The sequence below is a fragment of the Atractosteus spatula genome, chromosome 4 (assembly GCF_055471065.1).
Source record: "Atractosteus spatula isolate fAtrSpa1 chromosome 4, fAtrSpa1.hap1, whole genome shotgun sequence".
Lineage (NCBI taxonomy): Eukaryota > Metazoa > Chordata > Actinopteri > Semionotiformes > Lepisosteidae > Atractosteus > Atractosteus spatula.
In genome coordinates, this window is record NC_142709.1 from 57,825,510 (window position 1) to 57,850,229 (window position 24,720).

Sequence of the window (24,720 nt, forward strand, 5' to 3'; positions counted from 1 at the left end):
AAAATATAAAAGAAGACTTTCAAATTCATTTTCAAAAAATATGTCAGAGACATCTGAAAGATTTTTTTAATTCACTGTTGTATTGTGACCATCCTCCAGCCCAAGGGAAGCCATGGTTTTCCAACTCATTGCTGAAAATGCAGTTTCAATGTCCATAATATCGTGAATTAAGCTAAACATACTTCACCCACTTAGTGGGAAAAGCTGTATATTTTACAGTATATACAGAACTCATGTTTTTGCTAATAGTTTAGTTGGATGTTTAGTGAAGAAAACAAATCTGCAGGTCCCTCTTAGAAGAACCAGAGCCTTTTTTTTCAGAATAACTGCAATTGTGATTTTTCTGCATCTGATGTTACAGGGATGTCTGATGTAACATCACCCACACTGTCCTAATTCACAGAAACAAATATACAAATCGGTAAATGTAGTGTCATTTATGTCATTTAATATATTCTGCTTTTATTAGATTAGTTTTTATTTCAAAAACACAAAAAACCCACAATCATTCTTGCCAAGTACTTTTATGTTTGTATTTTTATCTTTACAAATAATGTATAGAAAACACATAACAGTATGAAATATTAAAGCAAATCCAATTTTTTTCTGAGACATACAATAGTCTAGAAGACTCCATATATTTCCTTTCTTTACATTTATTCCAATGTATGGCTTTGCAAATACTACCTTAATTTCCAGCACTATATCATTTTCTGTATATTCACAGTTGGCGAATAAACATTTATTTTTAATTAAAATTATAACTATACCATTTATGCTGTAATATTTGGAAACTGATACATTTTATTTACATGAGCTTATTTAATAATTTCAGAAATATTTGCTGACCATTCCCTTTTTTAATCCATTTCTATTATTTTAGATACATCAAGGTAGGATCCAGCAGGTTATACAGTATATTCAGTCTATTGGTAGCTTTGTTATAGAATAATGGTAAACTTTTGTTCTGTATGAGTCTGTATCCAAATCTACACATTCATTTTAACGGTTTCATTCAGAAAGAGATTTAGAAAGTAATGAAAGACACAAATTTTAAATGCTCAGAAAAAAAATAGAAAACTAAGGTTCCCTTAATATTCCCATACAAGGTGGTTTTATTATCACTGTACAGATTTCATATAATAACTGCTTTAATTTGAAATAAAAAAATGCAACTAAATGATGTTAGAAGCTTGCAATGCAAAAAAAACAACAATCTAAACTGAAAAAGGATAATGACTCTTATGGGAAGAAAAGTTCAGCATCTAACTGAAAAATTGAGAATTTTTCTCATTTTTACCATTTGATTTTTATTTCTATTTTTTATTTTTATTTAATTTATATTTATTTCTCTCCACATTCTTTCACTCAAACTCTGACTCTTTCACTTCTCAGTTCTGCAAGCAGCACAATCATAACAACGGTGACCAAGTTTATCTAATCAAAGGGAAGCACAGCGAGACCATCCTGATCATGTTGAAATTTCTTACAACAGTTCACCTTCATTAACAAAAATGCTGGTAAGACCGTCATTTTTTTAAGACAAAGAAACAGTTGTTTAAAGAATAGCCTGTAAAGTCATTTTCAGACATGTTCTACAATAATTCTCTTGAACCGGACTGCCCTTAAAATTCCTGGTTTCAATTTTCAGAGGGAAATTGTACAGTACCTGTCTTTCCCTGTAGCGGAGAAATAACACACTAACTGCACAGAGATCACACACCTTTCACTGTTTTGTAATCAGTACTACAGTAACTGCACACAGAGCTCGTCAGAAGCTATGCCTGGTCAGGGGAAAAACAGAGGTGATACCGATATCCTAACATAAATTGATACGCAGGGAATATGCATTCTTTGAATTCAACTTTAACACAAGCGCACGTGAAAACACCACGCCAGTGAACCAGCAGGTGTCCTGCTATGTAGCAGAGGGCTCGCATAAGGAACAACTGGCAAACATGCAGTTTTAGGGTTCAAGCTCATGCTGCAGCATCTGCTGTGGTTTCAGCAGGCAGTGGATGTGTCAGTATCTCGATTAGCCATCATTTAGCAGAGCAGCAGTGCCAGGAGCCAGTTAAGTGTGCACACTGTCCTACACTAACACATCAGATGGATGGTGTCTGACTGTTTCAGCTACTCGATCTGCAGAACTTTTGTTTGACTCGAAATTGAACTGCCTGACACTATTAAGCGGGTTCATCGTGAAGGATGGTTCAAGTGTTTTGGATGGTTCTGATCCAAAATAAAGCACATTTCAGGTGCAGAGAACAAATGTAATTAGTCTCGCTACAAAAATACCTCCTATCTACAATTTGGGTATGCATTAGGTAAATTTTTAGACAGAAGTGAAAAAATGAAGGTGCATTACTTTTGCATTGGATTTACTCTTTAATACTTTATTATATATATGTTTATTGTGAAGATTTCTGTTCGTCTATCCAGCCCAATCACACCTGAAATATAACCCTGGGCACTTTAATACTATAATATAACATCTAATAATAACTGAAAACATTCATGACAGTTTTTGTATAATTACTGAATTATTGTTTTGGTGTATTACATTTATGTTTTAAGTTAATTTATGCATTAGAAATAATAACTGTAATGACCAGTGCTTGAGTTACTTTAACCCTACAATATATCGCAACGTGTTACAAGATCATCAAATACCACATTGTAAACTAAATGAACAACATTTACCATATCTTATTAATTAGGCACAAACTGTTTCCTTCTCTAATGTGTACTTTGATATGTGTATTAAATTAAAGAGAAAAAACAACATTAAAAGCAAGCTTATAAAAAATAATTTTGGTATGATTTACAAACTAATGAAGTTGGCCTCCTGTCCTCAGGGAAAAAGGCAGTGAAAAAAGAACACTGTCTCTTTAAACTCCTTCTGGTGTATCTTCACAGCTTTCTGGCTGAAGAATATCAGCTTTGTTGTATCACAAAGTCTGAGGATGATTCCACAGGCTCTGTACAATAGCTTGATGGATTTCATTAGGCAAATTGGGACAAATTAGAGTCGAGGGATGAGTCTGAGTTTTTGTTAAGCTTCAGAGAAAAAGCTTACTCTCACATTTACAGTGCAGCAGCAGCTTTTGAAATAGGAATGTAATTACTTTAATGATGCAGATCTTTAGGTACTGAATCAGCCTTTTTATTTGGAAAGGCGGTCAACCCAAGAGAGTGGCAGGGATTTTCTCTTTGTTCGATTTTTTTCTTTGTCTTTTCTAATCCCCCCCCCCAACATGAATTACATCCCCACCCCCACCCTCAAACACCCCCTCATCCTTTTCACCTCCCCGAAAGCGTTCCTGCAGTTTGGATGCTTCCTTAGCAGACTCTGTTCAGCCATCGTCTGCGGCAAACTCCTGAGGAAATTCGTCCGACGAGCTGCTTTTGTGAATTCGCCCGTCGTTTTTCATGCTGTTGAAGGTCTTCCTGAAGGCCTCCATCATGGCGTGAGCCAGTTTCTTAGCCTCCAGCTTGTTTTCACACTCCACAGCGTGGCAGTCCATCTGGAACGTCAAGTCATCGTTTATTTCCCGGTAGATCCAGGCAAATATGTTGGGGCTGATGTGGTGGTCCGCGGTGCAGTAGGCGATGCGCGCCACCTGGTAGGTGTCCATGTGGACTGTGGCCTCCCCTCGGCCATCCAGGTGGTGCAGCCGGACCTGGAAGGGCCTGATCTCCAAGACGGCATTGGCCGGCCGTGTGTCTTCCTGGGCGGGTGCTCGGCGCTCCCACAGGCCAATGACAGCCGGTTCAGTGCAGCCGGACAGAAACTGAGTCCCCCTGATGGTCACCTTGCCTAAGTACGTCACCTGAAGGCACACCGGAAAGAAAGAAAAAGAAAGTTTTTCATTAATTACAAATGTTCTTTTGTCTTCTTCTGGGGGGTCACCGGTACCGAAATGGATATACATCCAGCAAAACCGAAGAAATGCAACGATATTGTGCTTGTCTTATTACGCCGTCTCAGTTTTCATCTTTGCTTTGTTTTTTGTGAACTTTTTTTTTTACTGTTTAATAAAACGTATCACAGAGTGCAGTACGAATATCTAACCATGATACATCAACATCTTTATTTTTAGATTTTCAGAAGACTGTTCATGTTTAGGGTGTTGGCTCTCAGTATTACTCAGCATCTGTAATGAAACACACGCTGCAACTCATCACGCCACAGGAAACTCGATATTCTCCCTAGGGGATGCAGGGAAAGTCAGACCTATGGTACATCCAAAAGATAAATTTTATCCCAGACTCCGTCAACTGAATTTGCTGTTTAACAGTGAGCTGTAGGTTTGTGTCTCATGTCAGGAAATGCTGGAACTTGCCAACCTGAGCCAGGAACTAATTAAAGCTTTCAAATATGGTTACTGTAATACGCACAATTAAAAACAGAGTGAAGAAAATTACATGTTTTCTGAGAGATAGGCCTTAGAACAATCTGCTCAATTTCAAAGATTAAACCAAGGACACAACTTTGATTTCCCAGAAGTGGGAGAAAAAAAACACATTCATTTTTAATGACTTAAGATTCCATTTATCTCTACCTTTTGCAAATTCCATGCAAATCATTTAAAAAAAATGCTAAAAGAGAAACAGGATTCATATCAATGGCAGGGGTCTAAATTATGGTAAATTGAGTGGTTTAGTGCTAGCACTACCTTTAATCTCCACAGAGGAGATGAAGAAAGAATGTTAATCTTTGAAAAAAATAAAACATACAGGGAAATGTTTAGGCTCTCAATCATTTGCAAAATTTAAAAAGTGTGTGAAAGCAAAAAGGCAAAAAAAGAATAAATTGTCATTTAAACAGAAAAACAAATAGAATATTTCAAATTCATGGGCATGACAAATATCTCTGAAGACAATGTTTACCACGACATGAGGCAAACGTCTTTTTGTGAATGTCAATTTTCAATTAGCAACCTGAAATATGGTTTCTAGCAGGTGTGAAAATGTAAAACTCTAGTTCACAGATCATTGTCCAGAGAACGTCCAGCAAAAGTAACTGAACTTATTCCTGACTATGTTACAATGAGCAACAAGGTGCCTAACCCATTCACAATCTGGTATCTCACAAACTCTTAACTGACTATTTCCTGCTAACCGTTTACTCATAGCGTATTTTTACTGCTGCGGTCACATTACATCTCATACACACACACCCTTATTATATGTTCTGAATGAATAAAAAGTTTATGAACCCTGAAAAGAAGAATCATTGGGCGATGAAGGAAGCCTCCCCTTTCTAAATTTGGACAATGCCATTAAAAAACAGGAAAACCCGCATGTTGCCACAGCCGTGTTGGAAAATTGTCTTGTTGTGGTGACTAAAACTCTAGAAAAATGTAATTTTATTGTTTGGTTTCCATTTTTCTTCCGTGTTCAGTGTTAAAATGACTATAATGGGGCACATATTTTTATCTCAAATGTATCTGGTCTGTTCGGTATTGGGTGTACAAACTGGCATTTAAGGTATCGCATGGGAAACAGTCTTTCCTTCAAGTTATTCTTCTATAAGGTTTAAATAAAGCTGACGCAGCCACCAAGTTGAACCAATTTCTCAGCTGAATCTATACCACAACTGCAGCTGGCAGGCCCTCTAAAAACAAATGGAACTGCTTTGTGATTGTAGTAAACTGCCTGTGCATGTTATTCATAAAAAGAGCCCACATTTCAGGACATGCAAGTTTACATACTGTACACTATTTATTCAGTTCTTTATCTCTGCATTCCGGTTTAAAGTGGCTTGAAGAAGCCTAACAAATCCATGTACATCCAAAATGCATTTGCATAGTAGCCTATATTTCAGTGCTTATTTTATTTCATTACTTGATATTAAAGAAAAATAATAATTTATGTTTACACTGGCTTAAACCTTTTAATTTTGTTTCTGATTCATAAGCAAAGTTAACTGGAGCTAAACTGTATTCATTTTGATCATCATACGGGTGGAGGGTGGGCCAGCTGGCCCCTACAGTAGTCATATAAATGCCAGAAGTTTTTTTCCAATAAGAGCAAACTGTTGACATTCCAAGCCCAAGATCAGCCAAGTTTTGTCTAGTGGCAAAAACAAATCTTGGAAGCAAGAGGAAAGAGAGACTTGGCCTTGGTGCGAACGCGCTAGAGCTCTAGACATTCCACGAGCTGACTAAACAGAGGTAACCTCATTTCATCAGCACAAGCCCCGAAGAAATTCCTTTTCAAACAAAAATGTCTTCTCCAACTCAAAGCTCCTTATTGAAAAGGTGTTTTACTATAAACTTCAGAATAACATAGAGACTAAACATATTTACCCTGGTTCCCAATATCATTAGCACACCTGCAATTCCATTTATAATACACACTTTAGTTCAGTCTGTGGTGAAAATAAATTCTGGCTTAAAAAAGTGCCATGCAGTTCAGTGGACACCTAGGAACTTGTTCTTTTTCACACTTAATGGATTTCCCTTAGACCTATTTTCAAAACCTGTAAATAACTTGTTGTATATACAAGCTTACATAAACACCTTAGGCAAACACACAGCTTGGCATGTACTGTAAGTCACAGATAGACTGAAATGAATGCCTGTTTCTAACTTAAATATAGCCCCTCCAGGGTAGCCACAAAAAAACAGGGTTTGTTTGCCACACAGCACTAGCAGTTTAACCAAGCTTTTAATCAGTAGAAGAGTACCACCTGTATTACTGTTTAAAAACTGTGTGACTGCCAATTCAAAACTGAAGAGGTACTGTACCTAACATGACACCACTGTAGGACAACATAATTAATAAACTAACCAACTGCATGTGGTGTTTAGATAGACCTCAAGGTACCTTCAACATCCTTGGTGTCTGTTATAGTCCTGTCATTTGCAACTGAGTCTGTCAGCTTGATTTCAATGCAGTCATAAAGCTTTGATGTCAAGAGTCTTGGATCAGCCACAATAAGCCACCATCTTTCAAGTGTGCTCAGCACAAGATGTACAGATAAGGTTTTGAGAAAATGGCAGTTTTACAAAGCGTTTAATTAAAGGACAGATAAGGAAGTTCGTAATTTTCTTTAACCTCTATCATGCTGCTTATCTTCGTCTACGTAGGTGGCTCCCAGAAAAACTGAGAACACAGGAGGAATTTAACGTCTGGTTTTACAATGCATGGGTTGGCCGTTTGACTTGAGTCTGAGATTAAGTCTCCTGTATCTTCATCAATACATCTGCTGCAGTAGAAGCAGGCCTGTATAATTACACTCGTTGTTGTATGGAACCTTTCCAATCAATGCTTAGCTTTTGTTTTAGCTGCAAATCACATTTTTAGACAGTACTCTTGGTAGCCAGGTTTACAGAATTCTTCAGCAGTAAAATTACTAAACCTAAAGTGTCAAAAGGTTATGCTTTACACTATAACCCAACATCCTAGAGTGTATTTTTTATGCTTTTTTGTTAGTTTAGAGTCTTGAGATCACTGAATAAACTTGGATTATGCCAATTTGTGCTTTTTTAGATAAGGCTTCAGACCCGTAAATAAAAAGTATGACCCGTATGACACAAAAGCATGTATGAGTATCTGCTGAAATTCAAATGATGCGTTCAATACAAAACGTCCACTTTTTTCTTCAGCTAATCCGCGTAGGACTGTTTTTTTAGTCCTTGTGAAACAAAGATTTACCTCCAAAGCAATTAATACAGAATTGTATAATAGTATAAAATGGTACAGAAAAGAAAAACATACAGTGTGCTGCTCATCATGAAAAACAACAACTAGTCAGAAAATAGATATCCTAGAGGACAGTGCCAGGGATTCCACAAACAGTACACCTTTTAAAAAAATCTGCTTTTTCAATTGGTTCAAATGGGAGAGAACGCCCACGCTGCGAATCCTCACGACCTTAGAGGCAGTAGTAAAATGTTTTTTTTAGTGTTCTCTGGTAAAATACAACAGTTTTATAAAGAAAATAATTTTTATTGTTTATGTTGTAAGAGAAGAGATTTAAATGGAGAACAGAAGCGCTGAGCTCATTGTTGGCATGGAAACGAAGGAGAAGTCCAAACAGATGACCACATAACTAGATGAGCTGGCAGAAAGGAAAAGCAGGCAATCATGCACATGCCAAAAATCTAAATGCAAAAATATTAATCCTTATCTCGAAGAAGCCACAGTACCCTCTGGGTTTGCCTTGGAGAAACAGCTGTGCTGGAAGATACGGCACTATGGACAAGATGACCAGACAGCGTTTAATGTTTTCTATACTCTGATACAATTACCAAGGTTTTACGTGTAAAAACAGACGTTAGATTCTTATCATCAGATAAAAAAGAAAATTACAATGTGATGTCCACTCATGATCATCAAAAATACTATCCAAGTAGCCACCAATACTGTGCATCTTATTCTAAATGCTATGCTATAATGGGAAAGTACAAAAAAGGCCTCTGGGTGAATACTGGTGAGGTTTCAGATCTGTGTGGTATTGACATTTTGCACATTGAAGAAAAGAGATGAGGATTTAACACAGACAGAACAGGAAATACCAGTAATTTCTTGTCGCTCTAAAATATGTTATTTACTCTGAAAAAGTCTGTCCTCTTCCGAGATTGTGAGTGCATCCAAGTTGGAATGCCAAAGAGCTGGAAGAAAAAGTAATGTTGTGATGCAAGACCTGTATTTTCCATACAGGAGTAGCCGCACACAGCCGACAAAAAACCTGAGGGATGGAACAAGCCCCCCTGCTTTAAGGATGTCTTCTGTTTGAACGCCTAAACACCAAATGATGATCTACTGTATCTTATAAAACAGCACTATTTCTGCAGAATGCCTTACACATGCTTCGCAACAGCCTCTGTGCTGGGAACTATTTGGCAGGTAAACAAAAACTGAAAAGACTTTGTCCCTGTAAATACACAGAACACAAGTTTTCTTTTCCTAACCAAAGGGGTGTTTTCAAACAAATCAGACGCAATGGTTTCCTCATTTATTTTCCATCCAAGATCTCTGCTATACAGTAAGGTGGTTAATGATGTTGGAGAGAAATAAATGCTCAAAAAAGCCCTTTGCTTCATGACATTTTTTTGAAGCTCTCCTAATGGTGGTCATTCTGAACCAGCCTGTACAGTAGCTCTTTATTTGTTGAAGTCTTTCAGGAAACCCACTTGAGAAGAACTCTCTTTCTCAGGAGCAAGCGTTCAGCTTCATTTAACCCACTTCATGCAAAATGAGTTTGCAGATTACCACATGCCCCACAGCAACGTACTCGAAGTAGGAGGCAGGGCTCGCGTTTTATTTAGAGGTCTTATTTCCGTACTTTAAAACAGTGACACAAAAAACAATCACACCGCATACTTCTAAGACAGGTTTTGGTTATTGCAACAACAATAGAAAAATGCTCTTCCACTATTTTGAACACTGCTTGAAAGCCAGCAGTGTACACATAATCTCAGTGACTGCTCCTCCTCACCTCATGGTTAAAACGTTTTCTTCCAACGACTTTATGGGGCCCATGAAAACTGTGGTAAGGAAATGTGACGCGTTTTATGTTGATGCGATAGAAAACACAGATTCATGAATATTAATTCATCTTGATGGCTGGATGGGAGGTTTTCTGTAATTATTCTTATCATTAATTGATTGCAGACATTTTACAAAATTTTTATTTGTACACAGACAAAATGCTAGAATAAAGAGGTTGAATAAAGAGCTTCATTAATCAGCTTGAGACACAATTTTGCAATCTGCTGTATTCAATGATTATTACGATGCATGATATAAATGGCAGAAACATGAGTATCATTGAAAGTGATAAAAATCAATAATTATTGAATATTTATTAAAGTAACTATTGGATAATACAAACTGTGGCACTATCACACATGTATGTAGGCTCATATACAGTATATCACTTTATTAGCCATATACAATTACTTGCATTAGGAATTTGTCAGATGCGATTATAATGGTTTTCACAGACTTACAATGAATCCCTAATAAGGAGTATTTAGAAATACCTAGGTTTTTAGGAATTCATTGTTACAAACACTATTTTAGCAAAAAAAAACTATAAAATTAATCACCACAGACAATTTTTTTTTGAGTTAACCTGTTCAACTCAACTGTTACAGATACAGTATCTTTGTGTATAAGGTTAAATTGTAAAGCATTCATGTTGGGTGAAATGCATCACCATTAAGAAAAAATGTTTCTTAAGATGATAAATGTGTGGTAAGAAATGTTGTTTCAGAGAAACACTTCAATGCAATCTCATGGCTAAAGACTCGCATATGTTTCGCAACCATATGGCCACGATTAAGGGAATCTGAAATTTACAGGACACCGCGGTATAAAATGGTGAAAAACAGGAAGAGCAGGAAAACACTAATACCTGTAATCTAACAGAGATTTCATCCTTGCAGTTCAGACAGATGATATCATTAGAGAGCTCTTTGGTTAGTGGTAAATATGGTTTAATAGGCAAAAACCAATAAAGACCAGCAATTAAATCCTTTAAAAAAATATTTTACTTGAGAGAAACTCTATACAAGGCTTATTTTTACACATGGAAAATCAGAGACGTTACCATCATAATACTCTTGCGGTCTTCACCCCCAGCTGTGCAAAGAAAAATATGTCTTTGGTTGATAATACCTTCTGGCATCTGGTTCCTCAATCAGCCTAAAGCAACTTCGCTCCAGTCCGGCAGAATGAAATACACGTTGGCTGCCAGTGAAAAATGACCCCTAGTGCGTCAGTGAACTTGGAATTCTGACACAGCCGATCAATTCCATTAAACTAGATGGATTTATATGGATTTTTCTGAAATGCGTAAGCCTATGTTAAACAGAGGCCTTGACCACCAGGGGGACATCAGGAAAATGGTATTCCGGTGACTTTCCAGTGCTGCATTCTGCGGCATGATGGAGAAACCAGGGCATAGCACCGGCACGTCTTTTGGATTTTGCCTGCTCTTTGAAGTTGCCCTGGAGAGAATCTCAGAGTCAAGGCTGCAATATACTCCCTGTTGCCATGTTAGCTTCCATGCGTGCACTGTGGTCATGCTGTAAGACAGTGCTTGTATGAAAAACTCTCGCGTTCCTCTTAAAGGGTCATAAAATCCAGAGCCCTGTGCCTCAGGCTACCCAATTTCCAATGTCAAGCCTGATTTTCAGTGAGGGCTGCTTATGCAATCACCTGAGCCACATATCGCAGATTAATGCCTCAGACCTGACAGGAACAAGATAAAATACTCACGCAGCACAGGGTGTCAGCGACAAACAGAGAGGGAAGAAAAACAAGATTCACTACAATACAGCAATATACAGTACAATACCATTAATTATTGTTCACTTTGTGCAGAATGTAATCTGAATCATTAAAAGTCAATAAAACTGATATAAAGTATAATATCTGGGGATATCAAGTCATAGTTTGCATTTCACAGAGCCTCTCACATAGTTTTTGACGTGACTGTACATTATTAACAAAGATGTTTAACAAAAAAAGCAGAATACTGCTGACATGGGCTTCTCTGGAAATACATTCTTCTCTTTTTAGTAAATGTGGGATAACTACGATCCTGCTCATTGGTTTTCTCTGATTAATACTAGCATAGATTTAGTATTGGAGCACAACAATTCACTGTTAGAGCAAGGTGGCTTTCACTGACAAGAAAAAAAATCCTTGTGTTTATACACAGTCACAACAAGTACATAGAGAGCCTAAATATAAGGCTGTTTGTGAGGCAGCTTTTAGGCTCAGGGCTGCTTTACAAGTTTGCTTTGCAGTCTAAAAAACAGGTCAGACCATTCTAGTCAAAACTGAGACTTTATTTACTAAACAGATGCACAGCTGTTTTATGTAACAGATATTACAGGATAAATTGTGTTGGTTCAACTCCAATATATTTGCAAGCTGCTCTCCATCAATTCTGGAGCCAAATTGGTATGAACTGGTAATTTTTCTAAAATCATCGGGATGTTTACACAGATTAGCCTAGTAAAAGAAATGGTTCTATACAGGAGAAATAAATTGAATAAATAAATAAGTAATTTTATAAATAAATGATGACAAGTATGTATAAAATCTCCTCAAGACCTTCACAAAAAAACATGTGATCCTTATCATACTGGTACTGTATGGTAGCATCTAGGAAGCACTCAGACAATGGATTGCTTTAACTTGTACTGGAACAAGCTTAGAAATACCATTATGTCCTCCTGCAACTCAGCAGGTAATGCTGTAACCAACATTACAGTGCATACCCTTAAAGACTGTAAGGCTGATCTCTTTCTGAAAACAGAACTCAGTGACATTAAACCTGAACCATTTTCGGAATGTAGCAGCAAGGTGTCAATAACATTCCTAGCTATGAATGGTCCTGAAGCACATTCCTATCCCTTAACTTCAATTACCCAAAAAGCACTACTGCATAACCTGCAAATGCTTTGAACACCATCTATGCATTTAAAGGGACGTTTTGAGCATTTTTTTCACCTGATGAACAAGGGGGCTGAAATGCCAACAGTGTTCTTGGAACATAACCACATGTGTTACAGGGTTGTTAGCCATAACTTTCTCTTTAATTACTCCTGAGAGCAGACAAATTGCCCCCAGAATGCAGTTCTGTAGGTGCCGTCAAACCGATTTCTTTCAATCCACAATGAAAGCATTTATTGCTATAGAACAGAACAGTCATATGCATAGCAGCCACAAGGGGCACCACTTAAACATAACATGGCAGTGTTCTGCCATTAATATGAAACCTCTGTTGCAAGGGTATGTTTTTTTTGTAGCAAATATGAGTGAAACCACATAAAAAGCTACAGTACTCTCTGGGTAAAACTGAAAGTTCAACTAGTGTAAAACATCAATTTAAAATATGTACTGTAGTAAGCCTTCATTAAAGTGTTTTCACCCCTTCACTTTCTCACAGCAAATGGGTGAAAAATGCTTAATTTCAGATTTTAATGTTTGTAGCACAATACAATGGTTTTATGAGCTCCTTTAGGGTGATATCAGTCCAAAAGAAGAAAAGTACTGTACAAGTGCATGTTTTAACGACTGTTTTTAATTTCAGAAATCTGTTATATTAACATATCAAATAGACAAATGTAGAACTTATAGGCGCATTCAAAGACTTAGTCAAATAGCTTTAGCTACAATTCTGAACAATAACAATTTTGTCATCGTTCAAGTTAGGAAACCTGCATAATGGGAAGCACAGTGATGCTTAATGCTTAATGCTTGTGTGCTTGCTGCCTGTACCCGTAAAACAGGCAATCAGCAGCCCTCTCACCCTCCTGTCCACGTGTCATCAATGGCCACTTTTCTCCTAGACTTTGCTTTTTCTCTCTCGGGCAGCCAAGCAATGCAGAAACCTTTGTTGTTTCATTCTTTCTATTGGTATTATTATTACTGTATATTTCAAGTTTATTTATTTTCTTTTCTCCTCATGGCCTTATCTGTTTCAGATGCCCATTCCTTCCTCTTATCTCCAAATGGATGCTATAATGAAGCCTTTTTTTAACAAACAGTCCAGATACATACAGTATACATCAAATATGCTTCTGTGCTACAGGGCCACGAAAATGGTAATGCAATCCTGTCACAGTCTGTTAAGAATGGGTTTTCAGATATTAGACTTGACAGGTAAGGCTTTATTGCACATAAGGCACTCTTACACATAATTCCTCTTCTTTCTATAACTCAATGCACATTTCACGGTCATCATAATGCTAAGAAAATATTTAGAGACTTAGCAAATACTTGCACTTTTGTTCTCACAATTTTATCTTTCCTTTTTATAGCTAGACACACTAGTTTCCAGAGCATATTGTACTGTATGTGCTAGCAGTTTTGTCACTAAGCATTCCCTCAGTTACTATTGTCTAGACTTCACATATTTACAGTATATAAAGGGGTGTCTATTTGGAATAATTTAGCAAACGTTAGCAAAAATGTAAATGTCTGTACTTTTTCTTCACTTTTCTTCACGATACGTGTAAATTCTTTCATTGTGCAGGATCAAAAAATAAGAGTGACAGACTAAATGACTTTAACAAGGATTGCGGTTTATATAACAAACCTACTTATTCTTCATAGAGAAAAAAAAAACCTCTCTGTGACCTGGGCAGTCAATATGATTAATATGTCTTTGCTGAATCTGCACTTAACAAGAAACATCTTGAAGTCCATATAAGTCCATGCATTTGCAATACCATCTGTTTTGCCAAGTTCTGTCTGGCCTTTTGAAGTTATGGATTAACTGCACGCACATATAAAAACAGAAAAGGATAAATCACCCATGTTTCAAAGACAGAGTGATGTGTCTAAACAGAAAATTTAGAAAAAACACAAGCTGACAGAATTCCTTCAGGACACTGGGCTGTTTTTCTAAGGAGCAGCCCTATGCCCAATGTATTCTCAAGACAGATCTTTTAACTTTAACAGCTTAATTATTATTTTTGTACCATGTTCTGTCAAGCATAGCACATTAAAGGGTTGCATAATGGTGTGGAAGAGTTATTAATTTCAATGAAAAAAGTGAAGCATGCTCCCTTTTCCTGTGACTTCCCAGAAGTAGCCTGTTTCTCAAATCTGAAGTAATATTTTATTTGGGGAAATGACCAAAAATAACCTGCTCTTTCCCTCCAAGTCCCTCCCACAAAATGAACAAGAGTCTCTTACGAGGTGCAAGATTCCCCAGTTAACGGGAGAGTTCAAGAAACAAATAGGTGTTCTATTCCCATGACTGTAGTCACCAGCCCTACCCTACCCGGCTCTCTTCACTGTGGTAACCATGGCAACAGCGCTAAGCACTGCACAGTTCAGTCATTGCATAATCAGCAAGGTCTTTCAGATGGGAGCAGCCTGATTAGAGATGGACGGCCATCTGCTTGCATTCACTTTGGTGCCATCGCGCCTTCTCCACCGTGAGGAATACTGGAAGAGCACACAACTTCTCCGGGGACCACATGCTATGTAAAGATACACCATACTGCTTAATTAAAAGATATTGTCTAAAAACCATGCTCTTCTATTCTTATATTCTTTCTGATCTTTTTATGGAAAGCTAACAAGGGTTATGTCTTTGTTTTACTGTTGAGCTGAAACTGATTGTGAAATGGCAAATTTGAAATTAAGGTCCCAATGAAAAGAGGATGAATAAGTATCAGTAACTCAGTTAAAGTTAAACAATTAAAACCAAAAAAAATAAAACCATCTTATTTACAGAAATTGTATTTTTTGTTTTACATGTTGTATTGTATTTTTCTATAGATTTTTCCTGCACAGTGTCTTTTCAAAGCACTGTATTTATATCTAAATGTTTACATTGATTTTCCTGGATAATATCAAAACAAGCAAATGAAAGTGTCAGTAATTAGAAAAGGTGCTCCACAGAAAACAGTATTGCAGTATTGTGGCTAATCCAGACAAGACTAATTCAGATTCTAAAAGTCTCTTAATTTGGGAACACATGGATTGCTCCCTAGACCACAAAACTGCTTTAAACCAGTGTTTTAGATTTAAAAGTGTGCAGTCTAAGCTTCCTTTTCATCGGTCTCATTTGTTTTGGCAGAGAGGACCGAAGGAAATAGTACAAAAAAGTATTAACCATTTCTTTCCATCTTTTTGAAGTCAAAATAAATATTAGAAGTCTGGAAATATTTAACCTCTCTGCACCAATGTAGAGAAAGCACAATAGAGCTAAATAGATCAGTAGTCAGGCAGAATCAAACCCTTATTGTTTTTACAAGCAAAAACATACAAGTGTCACCATTTCTTATCATTTAGCTGTTAAATACAGCCCTAAAGCAATGTTCTACATTTCTTTAAATCAGCCCCTCCCCCTTAAAATAAAAGCCATTGAAAATGCTTTGCAAAAAAAACAGCCTTCCCAATGGGTTTTCTTGTATAAATGGATGTAGCAGTAACCATGGCAACACAGACTGGATTTTACCATTGCCTTGAAATAACTGAACTTTCTACAGACATATTCTATACCTGCTACAGTACAGAGGCTCATAATCAACTGAAATGATAAAACTGGTAGAACAATCAAGGGTTTACTGGAACACAAGAGATGAAGATAAATGTAAATTACCAATGTTATAAAATACAGTTTATACATACTGTACACTGCGTACTCCGATCCAGACACATGAACTGTCACACTGTAAATGAACCAAGATTATCTACTAATTTATTAAGTAAATTATACATGCCAAAAAACATATTTACTTATTTGTCAACAATATTGTTTAATGAAACGCTCATCCATCCACAAAAATTGCAAGCTAAGAAAGTATAGACCATAAAATGCTATATGTGCAAAGCTAAACATAACGGAGCCCTATATCTTAAATTGCTAGGATCAATACGTGTTTCTTAAGTTTAGAAGAGGCAACAATGACAAAAGCATACTCATCCAGTTTAATTATTGAACAGCCTAGGGTCAATACTAATGTCTACCATACCAACATACCAAAGCAAAAAGATAAGGTCCATACCAGAGCCAGAGCTCATCCTGGTTTCTGTAGTGTAAAGTGGACTAGAGAGCATGTGGCCTCACCCCTGGATAGGACACTGGCTCTTCGAAAGAATGACCCCACCCCATAAAGGCTGGTCCCCACTTATACTGCTGGAATAACTGGGGGGTAAAGTACCTCACTCAGGTGTACAGCAGTGGCTCTGCAGCAGGGACTTGAGCCCACAATGGTGAGTCCACAATGAGTCCAAAGGCTTACCCACTACGTTATGCTGCCCTGTCATAAATGATTCATTTTAGCTGTATTAATTATCTGATGCCCTTATCCAAGAAACACAGGACCGGAGAAAAGAGGGGTGCTAAGAGTGATAAGAGTGATGTCTCACTGTTATCAAAAGCAATGATAATGAGAGACCGCATCAGGCTCGTCCAATAAACCTCTTACACGTGAAACCAGTCAATGCAAGAAGCTGTTTTGTAAAGGTTACTTGCAGTAATTAAGACTAGCTTTGAAGGAAAGGTTAACATGCACCATTTGAGCTAAGCTAACGTGATGTTAACTGCTGAACAGAATAGTGGCAGCTAAGATTTTGACAAGCATCTTGAAGATGAACAGAAAATAAGAGAGAATACAATGTGCTCTCCCTGTCTAATAGGCAACACATAACATACAGTATGATACTAAATGGAGTTCTTAAATGTACTGTACTTTTAGTCCTCCTGATCACAACTGTCACCAAGAAGTTTCAGAAACATGTGCTTGGCAAAAAGCAGTGAAGGGAAATTTTGACTCTGTAATGTAAGCATGCAGCCGTTTTATATGAAGTCATTTTGAAACAGATTTAGAAGCATTTGTGATTTTCTTTTCCTTCTACACGGCCTTAGGAGGCACCTTTATCTGTCTCTTTCACTTAGGGGTCCAAGACTAAGGAGTAATTAAGTTTGACTAGACGAGGACTTGGAGCAAATATTACTGTCTGCTGCAAGGCAGTCAGAAGACTGATGGGGAGTGTACTCATGGGCTTCACAAGTGTCTTAAAGAAGCAAGCGTGACAGACTGTGATCTGACAGGACTTCGTTATCATTACGAATCTTCTTCAGCAGTGCACATGGCAGGATGTGCAGGGAATAATGACAGGAGGGCCCACTGATTTGTTTGGAGAGCAGCTAAAAATCCAGCAGCACAAATAAAAAAACATCAAATTTTAATTCTTAAGCTGTGCCTGAACAAAAACACATTGTTGGACAAAGCATGAAACCTAGAAAAGTACAAAGCCCAGTCTGCTGTGTCAAAAACAGGAGAATATAAGTTACTTATTTGTATCTTAGGGATATAAATGGACTAATAAAGGACAGGACTGTCCAGTCTCGGTACTGGAGGGCAGGTATGTCTGCAGGGTTTCAGGTCTCTTTACAGAACCAGCACCTGAGGAGCTGGGAGAACTGTTTGGTCCATATAAGTAACTTACTGCTGTATCTTGTTATGAGCTGATCTTGGCATTAAAACCTGTGCACTCCATGGGCATGCAGGAACAGGATAGGCCTTTTTGTGCACTTAAGGATATATTACAGTATATGGATGGAAAACAGCATCTGTATTCTGTGCAGCCTATGACATAGCTTAATTACCCATACCACTCAGCAATCGGTCATAAAAAATATTAGAAATAAGTGGAAAAACAGACAAAATTGACATTTTTTACAGAATTCTAGTGTCCTTTGGTTTTAATTTAAATTCTGCTAATAAATGCAACAGTCCACATCCTCTCCAACACAAAATAAGTGAGTGAAGGTGCTGATGTTACGTGGTGTTGCTCACTACCTTGTAGCCAGTGTGGGTCCGGTTCTTCATTAAGGGTGTGGTAGAACAGAGTTCAATGGCTTCTGGTTCATGGAATATAACTGTAGGCAGTGGCTCCTTCTTCAGTGTTAGAACATTGAGCTTGGTCTTCAGCATTGTCTGGAAGTGCTAAAACCGAGGAGAGAATACAAAGATTTAATTGAATTATATACTGTATGTATACAGTATGTGTACATATATACTATGCATGCATAAATAATATAATAATTTAATTAATAAGAAATGCTATGATTAGTGAATAACAGGGATTCAGATAATACATTACTCTGTAAAACTGTTAGACTTTGTAGACACAATCAGGAAGTTTAATATTATGAATATTGACAACTTATTAAATGTATGTACTTTTATATTATTCTATCAGTTTTGACTGTTATTAATATAAGTTAGAAAAAATCCAGCTTTTAGCTCATAGGTCTTTAATTCACATTGATCAGTATGTTCAAAAACCTGATCACAACATCTCATAGTGAAGTACACACAAGCAGATGTGAAAAGCAGCACTACTTTGAAGAGCTGAAGTAGCTGATTCATCACAATAAATACAGCATCTAATTGACTCATAACTGCGTGTACTATATCGTTTTCATAACATCACATCAATAAAGCCAACAGGCTACAAAATACTGATCTAGCAGGATTAACTGTTAGTTTAAAGCAAAATGAATTAAACATTGAAAGAAGGTCACAACTTTCTTTCATAAAGGAGGAAAAGCATTAGGTGAAAAGAGCAGAATAATGCAAAATGTCTAAGACTTCGGTTCTGCAGTGTACAGTATGTCTAAGATTGCATAAAGAATTCTGTACAATCCTCATCTAATGGTTTAGTTGAAGCACAGAATGACACCGCATAAAACCTGTTTTACACATACCTTGCAAAAGCTTACAACACTTTCCATCGAAACCTTTTGAACCGCACCAGTGTTTTCCACAGTGTAAACTAGAAATCCTATAGTTTGACAGCAATTAGGAAAATCCCTACTTCTCCACCCTTCAACCAAATGGATTTCACCCTGGGTCCCTAAATTCAAGCCTTGGGAGGCATTTCAGGACCTGCCACATGTGAGCTCTCCAAAAGTGTTATTAAAGGACAGAAGATACTTTAAAAATGAAAGAAAATTACAAGCACCTCACTTTCCACCCAGTCTTCCATATTCTTAAAACTGTGTTTGTGGCCTTCTGCCGGGTCTGTGTTATGTCTCGCAATATTCCACACTCCAGTGCATATGTTAGATTTAGATCACCATGAGTTCTCTCCTTTGGGTTCTACAAATGCTGGTTGGAATAATCAACAGGAAATCTACTCCAGGTGGAGTTACATAACACTTGGTTTCCCCATTCTTCAGAACTGCAGATTGTACATACAGTAAGCATTCCATTTTGCAATGCTGACCTAAAAATGTTTTTTCCATAGAATCAATATGTTAACTAAAATACCTCAGTGCTACTTAACGTTACTTAGGTTCCAAAAGTCCTCTGACTATTCTTAAACATCTTGGAATGGTATTTGCTTTTCATGTTACGAAATGCTGAGTATTTGCTGACGAAGAGAACCATGAATTGTTGTGCAGAGCACTAATGGCTTGTGGCCCTTTAGTCTGATGAGGCTTTTAAATGTATAGTTTGCCAATTAAGGTGGAACTATGTACTGTATTGAGCCAGTCATCCCACGGAGTCATCTCTCTACTTTCATTTTAAAAAAGGCACCTCTTTTCCTGCCAAGGAGAACACATACTGTAGCTGCTTTCAAACATCGAAAATTCTGATTCTAATTTCTGAAAATAAATATAGTGGATGGACAACACTGCAATCCAGTTTCTTTCATACACTGTCACACTTGCCAGAGAGGCCTTTTAAGTGCTAGACCAGTGAGGTATTTCAGAAATGAAATAATATGCTATTGAGGTTAAAGAAAGCTATCAGTCTGTCCACAGTTACCCCTCAGCTTGTCCAGAATTCTTTGGTAACTTAACCAAATGCAGCTTCTGTGGCAAAAACCAAAACTGGAAGCCTTACAGTTCCAGTAGAAAAGAACACCCCCATGTCTCACCCTCAGTGTAACCCGAGAATCCTCTCTGACCCCAAAACCTAAAAAAATAAAAATACAGTACAACAAAAGCCACATGTCTATAAAAGTTTGGTGACCTTAGCATCAGCATTTTAAATGCTCTGAAAGGAGCTGACATTCCTGTGGTTGAAAAAAGAAAGTCACTGCTTCTTCTGAGACTGGGTGTATGGAATTGTAAGTATTATGATACAAGTATTATGTTAAAAATCCTGGATGCATGTTATGCTCAATGTAAGAATCTGCCCTTTCACCATTTCGCAACCTGAGCATGTCTTAAATTCCCAAAGACTGAAATGAAAACCTATTTTGCTCTTTGTGTAAATTATTTTGAAGTATTTCTTCTTGATTGTCTGCGTCCAACACCCTTGCTGCCTTCGTTCAGCTGTGGCCAGGCAGCAGATTCTCTTTCCATCTCTCCCTCCCCCCGACTGGCATCCTACGGTGTCCACTCTCGACTCTATCCCCCAGACCGTTCCACTTGCAGTCCTGGCAAGCCTCAGTCCCTCTTCCCAGGTGCCTTGGATTCCTGCTTTCCTTCGGCGGCTCCTCTGCCCAGCTCCTGATATGTACCCCTGCCTTCAGCTCAGGCCTTCGCATCTATGGAAACACGTGCACCTCTTTCCCTGTTTCCACTGGAGCCGCTAACCTGCTCTCCCTTCTCCCCTTACCCATTCCGCCCATTGGGATCAGCCCCTCTAAGTATAGTCATCCACATGTATTCTGGTTAAATGTGCTTTGTCATCTCTCTCTCTCCTCTTCACAACTCACAAGACTGAAACGTTTCTTCTTACCTTCTGCAATATAGTCATTGACCACTTTAGATGCTAGTCAAAGCAGTGAAACTCTCACAACCCTTTACCTCAGGCACTTACTGAAGGGTATGTTGGTCAGATACGTATTTCACACAGTCTGGCTTACTTTCAAGTGCTACACTCCTTAAAACTTTTACAGTAGCCCGCTTTTGGATCTTCCTTCATTTACAAGTTTGTCTCCATCCTTCTGTTCTTGGATGATGTTCTCTCATTGAGGCTCCCCCTGCCAGAGCTTCTTTAGCTTTAATTTAAGCCACGAACCAGGCTTCTACTGTATACATTTCCAGAGATATTACAAAATGTTTAAGTGGACATCATTCCAGGTGGAAATTGACCATGGTCTCATTTTAACCTTGACCTGGGTATTTTTGGATGTCAGAGTTCCCTTCAATACAGAGAAAACTTCTTTGGGATTTCCTTATGAACTGGTTTTCCTTCTCCTCCGTCAGGTGAGTTACCCAAATAAAGCTCACTAAATGAATTGCATGACTTCTTCGCCTTTAATAAGAGTTTATTTGAACTACTGAAATATTTAACATGACTACCAACTGCTGACGTAACTCTCCAGTTAATTCATGCTCTCCCACAAAGGAAGACTCACATCTTGTGACTTCTGCCAGAATGTTTATAAATGCACAGTTTAATAATGGGGAAAAACAAGATGCTGAAAAATCACCTCTATACTGCTATAATGCAACACAATGGCAATGCTATCTTTTAATCTGTAGAGTGTATTCCAGGCTATGTCAGACTAATCCAGCTTGGCTGGGGTGTTTTTTATGATCAAGCAAAGTGTGGTGCGGGAATCTGAATATTAAGCAGCTCAATGTGCATGTCTTTACTATGTAACCAACATTTCTCCTATACTACATCATAACATTGTAACGGAAACAAACAATGAGCGTATTCACACACCTCACCTTTATTTGAATGACTCTGGAGTTCATGGAAATAAAAAAGGAGCATTAAAAGTGAGAGCTTAGTTCAGTCACTGCATGTTGTTTTCCAAAAAAACAAAAACAGTGGTGTTCAGATGTCAATTTGTTCACCTACTAATCTATTGGAGTTGGGATCCATGTGGTACCTCTTATGAGATGTCTAGAGCAAAGTACAAGTCATAATGATCTGATAAAAATACAAACAGGACAGCCTGTGCTAAGGCTGCTGGCAATAGTGTGGACGGACAGGAACCTTTGACATCCTTACCTTGGCTTGCTCTCTTCCCAGAAAAGTTCTACAGGAAAGGTTAAGATGGCACAATATTACAGACAGAAACCAACATAGCTTTAAAGAAAATGTCATATTTGATGAATAGTTCTCTTTGGAATAAATCGGTTTGTATTACAACAAAAGGCTCTTGAAGACAAAGAGGCACCTCACAGCTGTATAGTAAAATCATTTTCAGGCTGCGCATCTTTTAAAGAGAGAAAGTTACATTACATTTAAATCAATTGCGTATGTGGAATCTTGCCCTTATCTTGCGTCTGACATATTTTTTTTGTAATAATGCTCCTTACATGAAACACAGCTGACAACTATAAAAATAGTATCGTCAAGTCTGCAAGGCACTTTGACTTTGACTTGAATTCCTTTTTTACTTTCCTTTGTAAAATGCTTTGAAGATTACTGGTGCTTTTCAATTATCACTTATAGGCCTCCAATGAGAATGTACTGCAACATTAGGTGAGGCAGAGTGTGTTTGTATGGAAATGTCTAACTCTCACCATGCCCTGTAGTAGAAGTCATCACAGACTTTCAGCATGTCATTAACACTATTTTGTTTCCTTTTACAGTTCTTTTTCCTTTATAATAATGCCTCACTCACCTTAGCACTCTTCTCTCACTGGAAACACAGATTTAAGAAAGCTATGATAATGACAGCTTCCAATTAAAGAGAAAACCTAACATGCCATGCAGTCTATGTCACCTATCAGGATGCAGTAACCTTTTCTTCTCTTCGGTGTCGCACGTATTTTAAACAAAGACATATTCAGGAACAAAGAAAAATGCATCTTAGCTAACAAAATAAATGTCATTATAGGCCATACAATGCATTAGCTGAACCAGTATTTTAACTATACTGTATCCTAATCTATATAGCAGTGTGCATGATCGTTAACAGATTACAGATGTTAAGTAATGGCTTCCAGGCCCTGGGGAAAACATTCCTTGTGAAAGAAGATTTCAAGTCATTGAGATCTGGAGTCTTGTAAGAACTGTATTTCTCCGACTTGCTCTTCCTCTCTGTGGGATCCCAATTACCACCGTAAAAACCTTCAGCAAGATGGTATGTGTTTTGTTCATGCAGGCTAAAATTGTTTTATTGCTTTATTGTTATCCACAGAACAATATGAATACAATACTACTCACTCACGCCGACTAAAAACTGAGAACATTATGGATCGTATGTTTGTTTTACGTATTTTTTTGTTTGGAACAGTATACTATTGCAATGCTCATATCATATGAACAGTAGTTTCATTTTATATATCCATGCAATGTAATAGAAATATTTTATATGAAGCCCACTGTTAATACAGTTTGATTTGAACTTTTATGAAATGGAATGTTTATACTGGGGACCATATCTTCGTGGTAACACTTGGGAACTAAAAACGGATGCTTAACATGTTTTCTGTATTAAGCTATGCCAAAGATAATTATGTGATATTTCAAATATATTCAAATATGTCAGTTGCAACTTCTACAGGGTTTGAGGTCAGCACACAACGGAGAGCAGGATGTGTCTGCTGTAAGTACTGTGTATTTATTTTGCGACGCACAGATCCAATTCAAGACGCTGACTGACAAGGATGCCCAAGGTCAGCGAGAAGGAAGTGAGTGGAGAGATGAAAGAGCCCTCTGGAAAGCAGACAAGCAGATGGCTGTACACTGGCCAGTGTACTGAAGTACGAATGGTTCTTCCTAACTAAATTCAGATTGTTATAATTGAACCCCAGCTATGCTGTAGGGGAGAAGACAATAAAACAAGTTGTGATATGTATGTGACATTCACTTAATTCTGCCAAAATATATTTACAGCATTTTAGGTCTGTAGCAAAGAAGCAAAAACACAGCTGACATGTTCAGAACTGATGGTACCTTACTACAGAGAGACAAGCAGGAAAACACTGAGCATACAGACTTCACTGACAAAGGCTTAGGGTATAAAATCAGTGTCAAGATGCTGAATTACTGAGAAGAAGTTATAACAAAGTTTTTTTTGCTGACCATACTGTACTGTATATACACTTTTACACTATATAAAATGAGTTGCCAGCTTCTCTCATCCAGACATGGGAAGTGTAGTCTTCTGGATATAGTGGATTTTTCAGTCTCCGCTAAGCAGATGACCTTTAACAACAGCTTTTGGATCAGGTACTGGATATCTCCATAGACAAAGTTAACAGCTTCTCCTTTTACTTGGTTTGATTAAGCCACACTACATCAACGTCCTTGCATTCCATTATTTCTTCCTGTTTTAAATACATTTAAATACATGTCA

At 37.6% G+C, this 24,720-nt stretch overlaps 1 protein-coding gene across 1 annotated transcript in view; it reads right to left on the reverse strand.

Moving 5' to 3' along the window:
- Positions 1-508: 508 nt before the first annotated feature.
- The window catches only part of pid1 (phosphotyrosine interaction domain containing 1), a 31,940-nt gene continuing 7,728 nt past the window's right edge, over positions 509-24,720 (reverse strand). Inside the window, exons 2-3 of the mRNA XM_088913455.1 lie at positions 18,297-18,443; positions 509-3,833 (exon numbers count right to left, since the gene is read on the reverse strand). Of these exons, the coding sequence (XP_088769581.1) occupies positions 3,357-3,833; positions 18,297-18,443 (624 nt within the window). The 3' untranslated portion in view covers positions 509-3,356. The remainder of the gene's footprint in view (positions 3,834-18,296; positions 18,444-24,720) is intronic.